Below are 14,690 nucleotides of genomic sequence, written 5' to 3' on the forward strand. Positions count from 1 at the left end.
CATGTGGGTTCCAGCACATATAGGGGTGAGTGGGAATGAGAGGGCAGACAAGTTGGCAAAGAGGGCTTTAAAGAAAGGAGACATAGAAATGAGAGTTAGCATCAGTAAGGCGGAGGTCAAGAGTATTATCTGGGAAAACGTCAACCAAATGTGGCAAAATAGGTGGGACAGAGAGAAGAAAGGGAGACATTTGTATCTTATTCACAGGAGTGTTACGGCAACCAGGGTGGAAGTTGGAACAGGAGAGAGGAAACAGTGCTGACAAGGCTACGGTTGGGCCACACTCAACATGACACTGGAAATGATCGGGAAACAACAGACAGGCCTGTGTGAAGGATGTGGAGAAGAGGAGTCAGTGGAGCATGTGGTGGTTAATTGTAAGGCGCATGAGACTCATAGAGAGGTGATGAGGAAGAAACTGGGGGAATTGGGGGGGGGTGGGGTTTTGTTGGTTTTGGGGGTAAGGCGTCAACTGACGCAATAGTACTCCAGAGGGTGGCGGTAATGCACCAATTATATGGATGCCAACCGCCGTTAAAAAAGAAGAAGAAGAAGAAGAGGGGAACTTCCGAGGGTCCTCAGACCTCGAGGGACCCAAATAGCCCCAAGTCCAGTGAATTTGCTCCATCACCAACTTGTCCCTGCAGAGCCTCCGAACCGAGTCGCTGTTTACAGAGTGTGCCTCCCTCCACGCCGCTAGGGGGCGCCGTGTCAGCGGAAGGTTGTCGCACAAAATTCATCCACACTTCCGTTTCCGAGAGGCAGGGAGCCGCAACATCAACAGCCACAGACAGATTTAGTTAATAGCACAACACTTTAAACATTACAAGCGGTAAGACTTCGGTGAGGTGTTATTTATGTTATAACTATTACAAAGTAAATTGTATATTCTATCTGGTCAGAATAAAGTTCACCTGAGCATCAACGGCATTTAAAGCTAATGTTACGTTAGCTAACAGCTAACGCAGCTTTGACTGATTCGATCCGTTGGTTCAGGTTTTACAATGTGATACTTAGTTTTATGTGTATTTGTTTCGATATTGAGATGAATATGGTGTCATATTAAACATGCAGGTGACGCTAGTTATCTTTTAACACCTTCACGTCAACTAATGGACGTTACAGGTGCGCCATAACGTAACGTTTAAATAGTCGTTCATCCGGCTGAACCATTGTAGTGTCAACACGCCTCCCTGTTGTTTAGTTAGCTGACACTTTTGTTTGGCTTTTTCCCGTTTAGTTCAAGAGTCAGAGGATGTCGGGACAGAAGCGTCCCGCTGACCCAAGCGGCCCCTCGTCCTCCGGTGGGCCCCCGGAGAAGCGTCGGGAGAGGGACGGAGAGGACGGAGCTCCGGATGTCGGCGCCGCTGCCGGGGGGAGCACTGCGGTGGAGACGGTCATTAAACTGGGAGGTGTATCCAACTCGGTAAGGCCTCGTTTGTGATCCACTACAGAGCATTTATGTTCACAACCTTCACCTCAGAAGTGTAAAGCCTATCTGTCTTTTTGGCTGTGTTTTCTTTATGTACTCATGATTGATTTCATTTTATTTTAGGAAGAACAAGACATCAGAGCTCTCCAGGCTAAAAACCGAAAGCTGGGAGAATCTCTTGATCAAAGACAGGTACATTCATTCTCCAATGTTGGTGTACCAACCCGTTATATGCATGCACACTGGAAGCTGCAGTTACGCACCGTATTGTTTGGAGAGAGGTTCATCTCCTGGCTTTTTGGTTTGTAGGTTATTGAGGATGAATTACGAGAGCGAATTGAGAGACTGGAGACCCGCCAGGCCACTGATGATGCCAGTCTGCTGATCCTCAACAGATACTGGAACCAGGTAAACAAGTTCAGAGAAGGAAGCAACAATCACTTGTTCACCAATAATAGTTTCCTCTCCCATACACATCTAGGATCCTATATGTAATGCTCTTCTCTTCTCTCTCCTTTTAGTTTGATGAAAACATTCAACTGACCATCAGGCGTTATGACCAAGCAAGCAGCGAACCGGAGAAATCTCTGGCAGGTGAGGGACAGAGCCTGAAGCCAGAAACTCCAGAACCTGATGGCGACTCCAACCAGGAGCGGGCCAAGGAAAGAAGTAAAGACAGAGCTAACACGTGAATTTGAAAATAGCATGCAGAAATGTGTTCAACATACCAGACACTCAAGCCCAAACCCTCTTTCTTGCTGTTGTCACTCAGGCCACCAGGGAGAGACAACCAACTCTTTCCTGGCAACACTGGCGAGCAGCAGCAGTGAGGAGATGGAAGTTGAGCTTCAGGAGAGAGTGGAATCCAGCCAGAAGCAGGCCTGTCACGTGGTGGAGATCTATGAATGCCTGAAGAGCACAGTGGACCAACTGAAGGCAGAGCTGAACTCTGGTGCTGGTAAGATCAAAGAGGGATGGTTTTAGTGGAGGAGGACTGATGAAACTGCAGTAACGTAGTTTGGCTGAGGATTTAGGGGGAATTGATCTAGTCACATTGTGTTTATACCCATAATATGTGATATTGTAACTTGTCTTTTCAGAGGGCAGTCTATGGCAGACGGCTTCCAAACTGAACTCTCTCCTGGTCAGAGAAAACAAGCGGCTGCAACAGCTGACTGAGGACCTGAAGCAGAAGCACAGTCACATGACGAGCGAGGTACACTTCCTACGTCCTTCCCTTTTCAATGGTGCTGTGTGTTCCCCTTCAGGTTGAGCCAACTGTCAAAGTTAAAATCATGTGTGTAAAGTGTAACTCTAGAAAAGCTCGTAAAAGCTGCTTTATTTAAGAGTAATATCTGAGGAAGAATTATGTTTCTGTTAGCCCTTGTGTGTGTGTCTGTGTTGTCAACTCTCTGTGTTCCTGTCTTGTCCAGTCCCGGCCTCTGGGTCGTGCTGCTAACAAAGCAGACCAGCGTGTTGGCGAGCTGCAGGTTCTGATCGAGGAGCTCCAGTGGGACATGGAGAAGATCCGCCGCAGAGAGAACCGACTGAATGCCCACCTGACTGAGATACTGGAGAGGGTGAGGATGCCTTCTTCTCTGTCTCAGAAGTTGTCCGTGGCAGTGTCGTGCATATGTTTATATTATATTGAGGCATATTATAACGCACTGTGTCATGCATCCCAGGTGAACAGTAAAGGCTACAAGGTGTGTGGGGAGGCCAGCAGCGTTTGTGGGACCATCACTATTAACAAGAGAAAGGTACGAATTGTATTTCACAAATTTGATGATTAGGACAACGGTGTGTTTTGAAAGATTTCTCTCAATACCTTACTTGCCATACATTTTGACTTTTCTCCCTCTTCTCTCCTGTCAAGTTTGAAGAAATGAACAGTGATATGGAGGAAAACACGGAGCTGGCAGGCAACCGATTCATTGAGCTGCAGAAGCTCCAGCAGGACCTTCAGAGCGTGTACCAGGACAACAACAACATGAAGGTGGACATTCCTTTGACTTTCATTTGGAAATGACCCACAATGTTCTTACACCTCTAACTTAAATTCACTGCTATGGAGAGGACAAAAAGAGGACATTCAACCAAAATGATTCTTGGGAAAATATTGATTCAGTCTAAATGTTTACCTAGAAATCTGCCTCTTGAACCTTACAAGTGATTCAGTACTTTATTTGAATACATATTTTTGTATTTTTTTGGCTTCTCCTTCTTCCTCTCAGGTGGAGCTGGTGACTCGAGCAGCGAGTATGGTCAAAGAGACTTCTGAGTATCTCTGCCTGCAGTCACAGTTTTCTGTGCTCTACAACGAGTCTCTGATTCTCAAAGGTCAACTAGATGAGACACGTGTTCGTCTCAACACTACCAGGACATCCAGGCTTCGACAGCTGGAGCACATGGAGGTGTGTGTGTGTGTGTGTGTGCGTAAGTGTCTTTCTATGTGACCTTTCATCCTTTTCTTCCTCTCTTCCGCTCTGTGTGCAGAATGATGAGGTAGCTCTCCAGAGGAAGGTTCGTACAGAAGTCTTCCAGCTGGAGGACATGTTGGCTCAGGTCAGGAAGGAGTACGAGATGTTGCGCATCGAGTTTGAACAGACTCTTGCTGCCAACGAGCAAGCAGGTAACTAACACAATTGGGTTACACGGTGAATTAGGTGCATGATTTGTGCTGATAATGCTTTTGTTACTTAGATTCCTTTCAGCACCTCACTGACAAACTAACTAAGCTCACTTTCCTAATTCCACTCAGGTCCTATCAACAGAGAGATGCGCCACCTGATCAGCTCGCTACAAACCCACAATCAGCAGATGAAGGGAGAAGTGGTGAAATACAAGATCATACTGAGAGAGTCACAAACTGAGCTGAACCAGGTAGGTCACAAATAGAAACGTGTGCTGTCGCCCCTTACCAGTTTAAGAAATTGAAGAGTCATTGGTCATTTTCACAATATCTGTAGTATTGTAAAATAGGAGCACACAACACACTAAACACATTAGTCTGTTGCCTCTCTAGGTCCGTGCTTCAAAGGGCAACGCCATCCTTCAGTCCCAGACAAGCACAGAGTTGGATGTGAAGGATGAGGCGACCTCTCTTTCAACCCCAGCCGTCTCTGGGGAACCTGTGGTCAAGACAGAGACTGACAACGGCTCCTCCACCCCCAGCAGCACCGGTAACACCGAGATGACCGACTACAAATCAAGGAGTCAGCTTTTTACTGATTTCCCAGTGTTCTTGTGATACGTATTGAGACGTATGTGAACTGTTCTGATTGTAAATGTCTGCGTCACTGTGTCTTCTTTAGGGGCCTCTGTGAAAACGGAGCCTGGGGTTGAATCAGAAGCAACAGTAAAAGATGAGGAGAAAGAGGAGAAGAAAGAGAAGGAGGAAAAGAAAGAAAAGGACATTATAAAGAAAGAGGAGAAAGAGTGGGAAAAGGAGAGAGAGAGGCCAACTCGCAGCGGTGGTAGCAGCAGTGTGATAAAGGAGGAGAAGGAGAAACTAGGGAGCAGCAGCCAGCCTGAGGAGTCATCCGGGGAGCGCCTGTCGGTGGTCGGAGGGTCAAAGAGGAAGGAGATGGAGCAGCTGAAGATCGTCCGAGCTGAACTCAAGTAGGTTTTTTACGTGTGGACGTTGATTTTTATTTGAGATGATATTGTTCTTTTGTAAACTACCAAATTAGAAAAGGATCAACTGTGACCTGCTGGTTAATGATACTGTTGTCTATGCATCAGCATAGATTTCAATTGTTCTGGAGCTCTGAATAATCTGCATAGCTGAAAACATTAATACATATATATACATAAACTATAATGGCACACTCCAAAGAAAAGCTGAATAACTCTCAAATACTGTCAAAAAATATGACAAATGTTGTGTTTCTTTCACCACACCTAGCTAGCGGTACGGTGATTTTCAGTTTGGCATTTTTTTGCCTCTTGACCTGAATTTTTAATGGCTTTTGTGAACCTCGATTTAAAAATTAATATATTTGCCTGCCTTTTGGAAAACAATAAGTGGCATGTTCATATGTTTTTAAATAGGACCGTATATTATCCACGCACACGCTCATCGGGAATAGTACTCTCGTCTCAATCTGTGACAGGAAAATAATAAATGTTAGCACTGAGAAATGGGTGAAAAATTATTTCCACCCTTATTTCCATTAAAAAAACAACGTGCGGTATTATTGATTTCTGACCCCAGATGGTGGTGCTAGATTTTTTTAAAGACTCCATCTATGACCGTGCAGGAAAGCGCAGGAATCCCAAAGGGAGATGAAGCTGCTGCTGGACATGTACCGCTCGGCACCAAAGGAGCAGAGGGACAAAGTCCAGCTCATGGCTGCAGAGAAGAAGTCCAAGTCAGAGGTAATGTGTATGAAGTTTGTGACTTATGGTTCGGTCCCAGGTCCATTCATTACAATTTCTATCATGATTTATGCATATTTGCTCTATCCGTAATTGTTTAAGTTGTATTGTGGCAGTCCCATAATAAGAATGCTCATTCCAGGGAGAGGAGTTGCGGCAGAGGCTGAGGGAGCTGGAAGAGAGGGAGAGGCGGGAGGGCAAGAAAATGGCAGATGAAGAGGCTCTGAGGAAGATCCGCTCTGTGGAGGAGCAGATCGATATCCTCAACAAGAAGCTCTCCATAGCAAAACAGGTGTGCGAGCTGCTCATTGTATAACTATGCACGAACAAAACCTCCTTTTAATCTCACACACTCGCGTCGCCTTCACTGCTGCCCCTGCAGGAGGAGGACGCGCTGCTGAGCGAGATGGACGTCACGGGCCAGGCTTTTGAGGACATGCAGGAACAAAACATCCGTCTGATGCAGCAGCTCAGAGAAAAAGACGATGCCAACTTCAAGCTAATGAGCGAGCGGATCAAGTCCAACCAGATCCACAAGCTGCTGAAAGAGGAGAAGGAGGAGCTGGCCGACCAACTGCTTACTTTGAAAACTCAGGTGAGCCTACAGGCAACACCGAAAGGGGCAATTTTGCAAGTTTGTACAAGTTTGCACGGATGTTGTGATACAGTTAAATTGCAGTGAACCCCACCTGCAGTTACTTTCTTTGAAGGCTCTAGGGTTTATATTCAACTTTAAAAAAACACAGAGCAAATGTTGCTCTTCACCATTACTGTTGTGTGTTTCTGCTTGTTGTCTATTCCTCAAAGATTCACAATTGTCTTCTATCTGATATGTTTTATACTCCATTCGCCGTCATGATTTTGGGGGATTTTGTCAGGTGGATGCCCAGCTGCAGGTGGTGAGGAAGCTTGAGGAAAAGGAACGCCTCCTGCAGGGCACCATCAGCACTGCTGAGAGAGAGCTGGCGCTTCGAACACAAGCTTTGGACATGAATAAACGCAAGGTAACACGTTCAGTAATGATGAGCCACAGCTGCAGAGCTCAACGGTGACAAAGCGGTTGAGCTGCTACTAGTTCTTCTCTTCCGGCCACTCGAAGCGCTTAAACACCACAACATCATTCACCCATTTGTACACTGATGGGAGGAGCCACCGGCACAAGAGGACTAACTACCATTCACACACCACAGGCACAGCTACGGGAACAATTTTGAGTTAAGTGTCTTACCTAAGGACACATCGACGTGAGCTAACTGAGCCGGGGATCGAACCGCCGATCCTTTGATTGAAGGGCGCTGCTCACCACTGAGCACCTGTCGCCACTGTAATTACACTGTCATGACATTTAGATGTGCACAGTTATCCCTAAACACACATTCACATACTATACATAAAGGGTTGTACAGTAGGAGAAGAAAATACATTGCGGTTCAGGCTAAATATCCACATCTGTCTGTCGTCCTCCAGGCTCAGGAGTCCGCGTTGCTGTCGGAGGAGATACAAATTCTGCTGGAGCAGGTTCAGCAGAGGCTCAACCTGGTCAGAGAGGAGGTCATCGAGAACAGCATCTCCAGGGAGAAGGAGTCCTTTAACGCTCGACGAGCACAGGTATCATATACACGTACACACAACAATACACAATTATATTCGTTTATAACATAGTATATGTAGGTTTTTAAACCTTTTTTTTCTCCCCCATAGTCCCGAGACATCAGATTGTCTAATTGTAGTTAACTCCTTTTGACTGTCATAAGACTTATATGGGATGACTCTTTCTTAAAATACTGTTTACGAATAACAACCCCTTTGTTTACTCCTCGACGTATGTATGCTGAATAGTTATCCATAGTTTTATTGTCCACTTCTGAAATGGTAAAATAGTTTCACAAGATAAATATTTTCCCTGTTAGTTTCATGTTGTGCGTTCACGTGATGGCGTAAGCTCCAACCTTGAGTCTTCAATATTTACTGCTCGGGGTTATTGCTTTCATAACCTCGGCTGTCAAAACAAACTCCTTTTACTTGCAGCTGTTAACTCTGACTGTGTTTCAGGAGGACATCTCCAAACTAAGGGGGAAGATCGAGAAGGCCAAGAAACCTGCTGAGAAAATCAGCAATGGAGATGATATCCTAAATGAAGAAATCAATGACTATAAGGTAAGTTTGAATTCTGCTTTAGAGGCAGAATCAGGTATAGAAGCATCTGGATGCTGGTTAAGGGTTTACAACCACATGTGTTGAATGGCTCCGTTAAACACTGGAATGTATACTCCTTCCGTATATTTAATTTTGCAGATGAGAACAATTCCTTTCAAAGTCAGTTTATTAACTAATCCAAGATGCACCAATATTAATTGAGCTTTAAAATTTTTTGTGTGTGTGATTGTTGACCGACATTTTACACCCCCACTCATGTCTGTATGCTAAATATGAAGTTATAGCTGGTTAGCTGAGCACAATGACTGAAAACCACAAGCTTCCTGTTGCTCTTGCACATCGGCAGCTTAACTGAACGTATCACAGCAAACTTATCAGTTCCAGCCAATGAGACCAACTGCCAGTGTGATCACACTTTTTGTGAGGGAACACAGAAGGACACTTAAGATTCTGACCAACTGTGCAAAGACTCAACATCACACATTTTAAATGACTAACTTTTGCAAATAGTAGTTTGTGTCGTCGATGTCCGTTTAGCTTTCTGGACCTCGAATGGATCGTGCTCAGATTTGTCCAGATTTGGTCGTAAACGTGCGAGTGGTTTGATGTCATCGTGAGTGCTCCAAATGCCCCGATGTCCACTGCCATGCCACAAGCTCTGTGGGTCAACTGTTCTCTGTAATCTCCATGGTCCTGAGACTCCGTCCAGGCCCCATCGCAGCTCTAATCAGCCTTCGTATCATGTGATGTGTCCCTGAAATCAGTTCTGCTGCTGAAGGGCAGTTGAGCCGGAAGATATTTGTGTCCAACTCATTCAAAACCACTTGGCTCAGAACAATTTCTATCAGTTTTTTGTTCAAACCTTTCCCTCCCCCCCCCTCTCTCTCGCTCTCTCCCTTTCTCTCTCTCTCACCCTCCCCCAGGCACGCTTAACATGTCCATGCTGCAACTCTCGGGTGAAGGACGCGGTGCTGACAAAGTGCTTCCACGTCTTCTGCTTCGAGTGCGTTAAGACGCGCTACGACACACGCCAGAGGAAGTGCCCCAAGTGCAACGCGGCCTTCGGCGCCAACGACTTCCACCGCATATACATCGGCTGAAGCTGCGTTTCCACGCGGATTCTTGCATGGAAAAAGTTCAGCGTGATAAGAAGGCGTGCAGAAGCTGCCGGAAGTGAGACTCACCACTGTACTCACATGTCTGCTCTGAACACGTGCCTCCTCTGCTCCTGTGTGTTCAGGATACCTTCAGCGTGATACTTGCTGACGGTTGCAGCTTCACCGGGTCGCAGCGATGCTCTGAACGATTTCATTTCCTTTTCTTTTCTGTTAACACTGACTGAATTCAGCTTCTCCTATCCATGGTCCACTACTTCACTGTATGTCTTCAGATACTGGTGCAAGAAGAAGGTAGAGAACGATTCTGTGTGTTTGTCTCGCATACTGAGTGCTGTGCGTGTGTGTGTGTGTGTGTGAGAACAAACCAGAATACAGAGAGAAAAGAGTCCAGTGAAAATGGAGCGTAGTTTGTCTGTTGTTGGTGTGTACATACTGTGTAGCTATGTTTCATTTTTTTAATATCTGAAAACTTCTTTCTCCAAAATCTTCTGAAATCTTTCAAACCGGACTTCATGCTGTCTAATTGCTGTTCTGCTGGTTATTAAAGTGTCATCGAAACTGTCCAGCTCCTGTTTCCATCTCACTGTTTTTAATTCCAATAAAACCCTGTGGGTAAACTTAACATTTGAACCTGGAGTTTGAAACCACGATTCCCAGTGTGCAAATCTCTTCACCCATGTACAGAAAGCCTTCCTCCCCTCCTCCTCCCCCCCTGAACATCAGACGTGTTTGCATAGCCTACTGGAAACGCTAGAAGCGAAGGGAGCGCCACGCGGGGACGGCGACAAGGTTATTTGTAAAGGCTGCAACAGAATCCATCGTCACTGGATGCAAGTTCGGAGACAAAGGAGCACTAAACTCGACTAGAGGAGCTCAGAGCTGAAATAAGAAGCTTTCGGAGACTCGTGGTCACCAACGTCACCGCGTTTCTACTGTTTTTCTTCTTCTTCTTTTACGCGCAAAGCTACAACAGAAAACGTCTGGAGACGTTTCGATTTTTTTCTACATTTCTTTCTGCTGCATCTCGACTGACTGAATATCTCGGTGGCTGCTGGATCTTAAGCCTTTAACAGTGGCTTCCTTATTTATGAAATATAGCCGCAGTCCTTGGTGGAGCTGATCGGTCCTAAATTGGATATTTCCAGCGTTGCCAAAGTTTATATATAAATTCTCTGGTTATTTTGAGTCATTGCGCTGTTTTATAACAAACCCTTTTTTCTAATTTGCTATTTGCACACTTGATTCCGTTGGGGTGTAAAACTATAAGCGGTCGCGGTTCTTAACATGTTCTGCTTATTGTGAACTGCAGCGTGTTGGTGTATTTAAAAAAAACAAAAAACCCGACCCGCTGTGTAGCCGATGACTGCTCTCGAGAAGCCATTTTTAAGTCTTTGATTTTCAGTCATCGTACACGAGCCTCTCCACCGGCTCTGGGCTACAGCTTTAACCTGTGCACACACATTTAAGCACACTTCCCCCCCTATTGTTCTCCAATCCCCGACCATGACTGTTTGTGCGTCTGGCTCTGGGCGCGGTGCATGTGCCACGGCGCGGGTCTTCCTCGCCACCTATGTGCTGGCGTTGGCTGTGGGCTGGGCCGGAGCTGAAGCTGAGCAGGCCAGGCCGAGCGGGGCGAGCCCACCGACCGTCACCCTCAGCACTCTGATCACCGGGACCTGCCTGGAGATCCATCGGTACGCGGAGTCCGTGGTGGGAAGCGGTGTGATCCGGTCAGCTGCTGAGGTAACGTTACAGAGAAGAAGGGCAGCCCGGGTTGATGGCGACAGTGTCTCTTTCCACCAGGAAGTGGCTTTAAACTCTTCTTTTTCTCAATTATTTAACACCCTAATTTACTGGATATCTGTTCTAACGTTACTGTTTGCTCTGTCACTATTCTGGATCTATAACTGTACCTGATCACTAATGTTCATCTCCAACCCTTTCATCTCTCTCTCTCTCTCTCTCTCTCTCCATCCATTTCCTCTCCCCTCGCACACATTCCTCTCCCCATGCCCCTCAACTCGTTAATCTCTCCCCTGATCCCCCCCATCTTCTCTGCCCTCATTTCACACCTTCTTATACCCATGCACCCCCTCATCCATGCATACCCTTTTTCTGCCTCCCTTCTTCCACCCGGCTGTGGCTCCCTTTCCCCCAGCGCGCAGTGTTGTTTCTTGAGTCATTGCTTGGTCAGGAGAACGTCTATACAGTGGCCATGGTAAGAAACCTTCCTGGGTGTCTCCATCTAGCCCGACCAGAGTCCTCTCTTGTGGCTGTGTGTCGTTGATGTCACCTTCGAGTTAGTGCAGAGAGTAGGAGCATGACTAGTGACGCCGTGGCTTTATCTGTGTTTCTATACAGTGGTGATTGCATGAAAGGCCACAATGTAGTCCTCCTTGTGAACTTGTCAGCGCTGGCTCTCTGATAAGTTGGCTGAAATGGTTCCACATGGCTCAGGTGGTAGCTCTGACCTCAACAGTGTGTCCTTAGGTGATCAATTACATTTTAATGAGCCCCCAATTGAAATAAAGCCTTATTCTATGTGAATTTGTTTTGACATGATTCGGTTTCCAGTGAGAAAACACACTTTAAATAGATTTCAATAATCAAATAGTAATAACATTTAAACTTCAGGGTAGCAGATCTGCACCCGACGGGCATTGTCTGATAGCGTTGTTGTATTTACTGGGAGCTGCCAGGACGTTGGACAGATTATTTTGTTGAAAGCATTAATATTATGTTGGATCAAGTCAAATAAAACTATAGTGTTGTTTAGGACTTTGTAATAATATATAGGCCATTTCATGGGCTGCTTCACACCTTCTAAAAAAAGTCTCGCCAGCCTTTAGCACTAACGTTGGTATGTAATCGGCGAGGAAGTTGAGCCGTACTTTAACAAAGAGAGCAGTGTTCAATTTAAATAAGCTTTCTGAAGTGGAGTGACAGATGCTTGACTCGTGCTCTGACATACTGGACAGTTCTCACGTATGTGCCCGTGTGTAGTGCAACAGGTGCAGATAAGATACATGACCAACTGACTGGGCTGCCCTTGACCTTGCCGGATGAGGCTACACTGTGTATGTTTGTGTGTGTCGTGTGATTTTTAGGCCCTTGTGAGCCGCAAAGACTGGACAGGAATAGAGAGAGGGTCACTTTCCAGCTGTCGTTAGCATGCACAGCTGTTTGTCCAAGTCAGCAGTATCGCACTTCTTCTATCTTAAGGTGCAGCTAACCAGCAGCACTACAATCTATATGAGTTCTCTATTAATGTAATCTTCAAGTTTGTTCAAGCAGCTGCAGTGAATATCACTCCTGTCGGTATGAATACCAATGAATTCTAATGAATTATACTCTATCCGCCTGTGCATTGGAGCCATGAGAATAAATATATGTCGCTGTCAACCTATCTGTAATGCTTATCTGCATGAGTATTATTATGATTAGATTGCTGCCTTTCTTGAATGTTATCTTGTATGATAAACCTCTACCCTCCCTCCACCACAGTGTTTTGAGATGGTGATCCGATTCCTTGCTGAAGGAGCTGCCAGCGGCCTGAATGTCATCGCTGTTTACGTCACAGAGATCCTCAGGGTCACAGGATTTGATGGTAGGTGTCCCGCATTGATCTGTGCGACTGACCGACAGAGTATTTGCTTAGACTTTTTTCCTTCTGTATGTGGAGCTTTCTGTAAATAGTTTACCTGAGTAAGAGAGGTTCAGTGACAATGAAAGTTTGAAGTGAAAATATGCAGTGTTGCCTCTCCCTCAGGCAGTTTGTCAGCCACTCCCTGATGGCATGAATGTCTCCTCCTGTTACTTCCTGAGTAACAGACCGGTGTCTTTAAGCCTGTCTTCTTCCAATGAAACAATCCCTGAACTGGATTTCCTCCCTCTACAGTTGCACTGACGTCACCCCTCTTCACTCCTGAGGCCGTAGCCGCCATTGCCCAGTGGGGCCTGGTGGCCCTGATCGGCTACTGGGTGCTGACCATCGTTCTCCGTCTGCTGATTGGTGTGGTGAGGCAGGTGTTCTGGGTGGTGAAGACCGTCTTGGCGCTCTGGCTTTTTGGACTGATCGTGACTGACAAGCATGCCACTGCAGACATCACGGCGGTTCGACTAGGCGGCCTGGTGCTGGCGTGCGTCCTGTTGACTCTGTTCACCTCTTGCTCTGAAAAGACTTGTGGAGTGGAACACCGGCTGAGCTCCCTGGAGGGCCGGGTGAAGGCCGTCGAGAAAAGTAGGAAAAGTGAATAGTGGCCGGATAGAGCGGAGGGAAAAGAAATACAGATGGACAACGGTGATGGTAATGTGGGTTATGAAAACAGTAACATTGATGGTTTCTATATGTGCGTGTCAAACTATATGGGAAATAAAGTAACCTCTGGGATTTTTAAATCAGAAATGTTCCTTGTTTTACCGAAAGAAAATGGCTTAATAATGAAAACTGGAAAACCTTTACTATAATAAAAAAAAAAATCAAAGACGCAAAGGTAGTAAAAGGTTGCATTAACTCTGTGTGCACAGACGATTGAATAATACCACAGGTAGATTGTAAACTGTTTATGTTCTGTGTTTTTTCCCCCCCGCAGATGTATAATCACAGCAACATTTTACATAATAATTTAATTTAAATCAAGATTTACTGATTTTTAGCTGGTAATGGTTACCATGTTGTTTCGTGGGCCAGGATGCTAAAACTGCATTAATGAGCGCTACATAGCAAACACAGCTCAGGCTGTTAGTTGTGCAGGTCATAAAGCGAAGTATTAAACAAATTCAAAATGTCCCCTGAGGGTGGACTTGGATCAAGCGTTGGTTGGTCAATATTGATTCTCTGGGCAGCATTTATATGGACCAAATGTCATGACAATCCATTTAGTAGTTGAGATCATTCTTTAGATGAGCTTTGTCTGGGAAATTGGAACGATCCAGTGTGAAGCTGTCATCTTTGGCTGTCTGAGTTTGAACTTGTTACAATCAACCAGGCTGAGCGGTGGCCTGTTTACAGCCTGTTAAGTCCCCGTGGGCCTGGTTGGTTCCCTGCTGCTCAGTCTGCAGCAGTAAAACTCAGTTTCCTCAGAGCCAAGTCACCAGATCTGAATCCACAGGGAGACTGACGCCAACTCACTGCATCGACACAAAGACATGAAGCTTATTCGAGACTAAAATGCATTTACGAAATTATTATTTGATGATCTACACAGTTTGTGTAAATTGAGCAGTGATGAATATTTTTCAATTATAATCGATCGAATGGCTGTAATGTGGTGGCTATTTGTCCTGTTTAAAAATATATAAATGATAAGGCAACTACATATTTATCATTTAGAAGAGAAGAGAGCATGTTGTTTCCAAGTGGAGAGCAATCCACTGTCATAAGATCCACGGAGCGGTCAACAGGGCGATGTGCGGTCATTGTCTGGAGGTCTCTTTCTGTAAACTACAAACCGACTAAATATTATTTGTCTGAAATGTCACATAATGGTCCAAAGATTATGAATATTTCCATACCAATAAGAGTCCCGGCTGTAAACCTGGGGCATTATTAGTGTTTCAGTGAAGTGAAGTTCACTTTTCTTTACTAGTTTTATTCTATTGTG

At 45.5% G+C, this 14,690-nt stretch overlaps 2 protein-coding genes across 4 annotated transcripts; both read left to right on the plus strand.

Annotated features, from left to right (window-relative positions):
• The first annotated feature begins 580 nt into the window (after nt 1–580).
• Nucleotides 581–9,648, plus strand: rnf20 (ring finger protein 20, E3 ubiquitin protein ligase). 2 transcript variants are annotated; one of them, XM_056439014.1, is made up of 22 exons: nt 581–843; nt 1,241–1,426; nt 1,556–1,624; nt 1,742–1,840; nt 1,954–2,101; nt 2,205–2,390; nt 2,533–2,648; nt 2,866–3,012; nt 3,118–3,192; nt 3,309–3,428; nt 3,667–3,846; nt 3,929–4,064; nt 4,194–4,315; nt 4,458–4,614; nt 4,747–5,053; nt 5,695–5,812; nt 5,955–6,104; nt 6,195–6,407; nt 6,691–6,816; nt 7,280–7,420; nt 7,865–7,969; nt 8,893–9,648. In XM_056439014.1, exons 2-22 carry the CDS (start codon nt 1,256–1,258, stop codon nt 9,067–9,069), a joined length of 3,063 nt encoding a protein of 1,020 aa, XP_056294989.1. In that variant the 5' UTR covers nt 581–843; nt 1,241–1,255; the 3' UTR covers nt 9,070–9,648. The 2 variants fall into 2 exon arrangements, with proteins under 2 accessions (XP_056294989.1, XP_056294990.1); XM_056439015.1 differs by having other exon boundaries at nt 581–832.
• A 204-nt stretch (nt 9,649–9,852) lies between these two features.
• LOC130209403 (transmembrane protein 109-like) lies at nt 9,853–14,401 on the plus strand. 2 transcript variants are annotated; one of them, XM_056439032.1, is made up of 4 exons: nt 9,853–10,830; nt 11,246–11,305; nt 12,592–12,694; nt 12,986–14,401. In XM_056439032.1, exons 1-4 carry the CDS (start codon nt 10,591–10,593, stop codon nt 13,342–13,344), a joined length of 762 nt encoding a protein of 253 aa, XP_056295007.1. In that variant the 5' UTR covers nt 9,853–10,590; the 3' UTR covers nt 13,345–14,401. The 2 variants fall into 2 exon arrangements, with proteins under 2 accessions (XP_056295007.1, XP_056295008.1); XM_056439033.1 differs by lacking the exon at nt 11,246–11,305 and having other exon boundaries at nt 9,856–10,830.
• The last annotated feature ends 289 nt before the right edge of the window (nt 14,402–14,690 follow it).

The sequence above is a fragment of the Pseudoliparis swirei genome, chromosome 19 (assembly GCF_029220125.1).
Source record: "Pseudoliparis swirei isolate HS2019 ecotype Mariana Trench chromosome 19, NWPU_hadal_v1, whole genome shotgun sequence".
NCBI classification, from domain to species: Eukaryota; Metazoa; Chordata; class Actinopteri; order Perciformes; family Liparidae; genus Pseudoliparis; species Pseudoliparis swirei.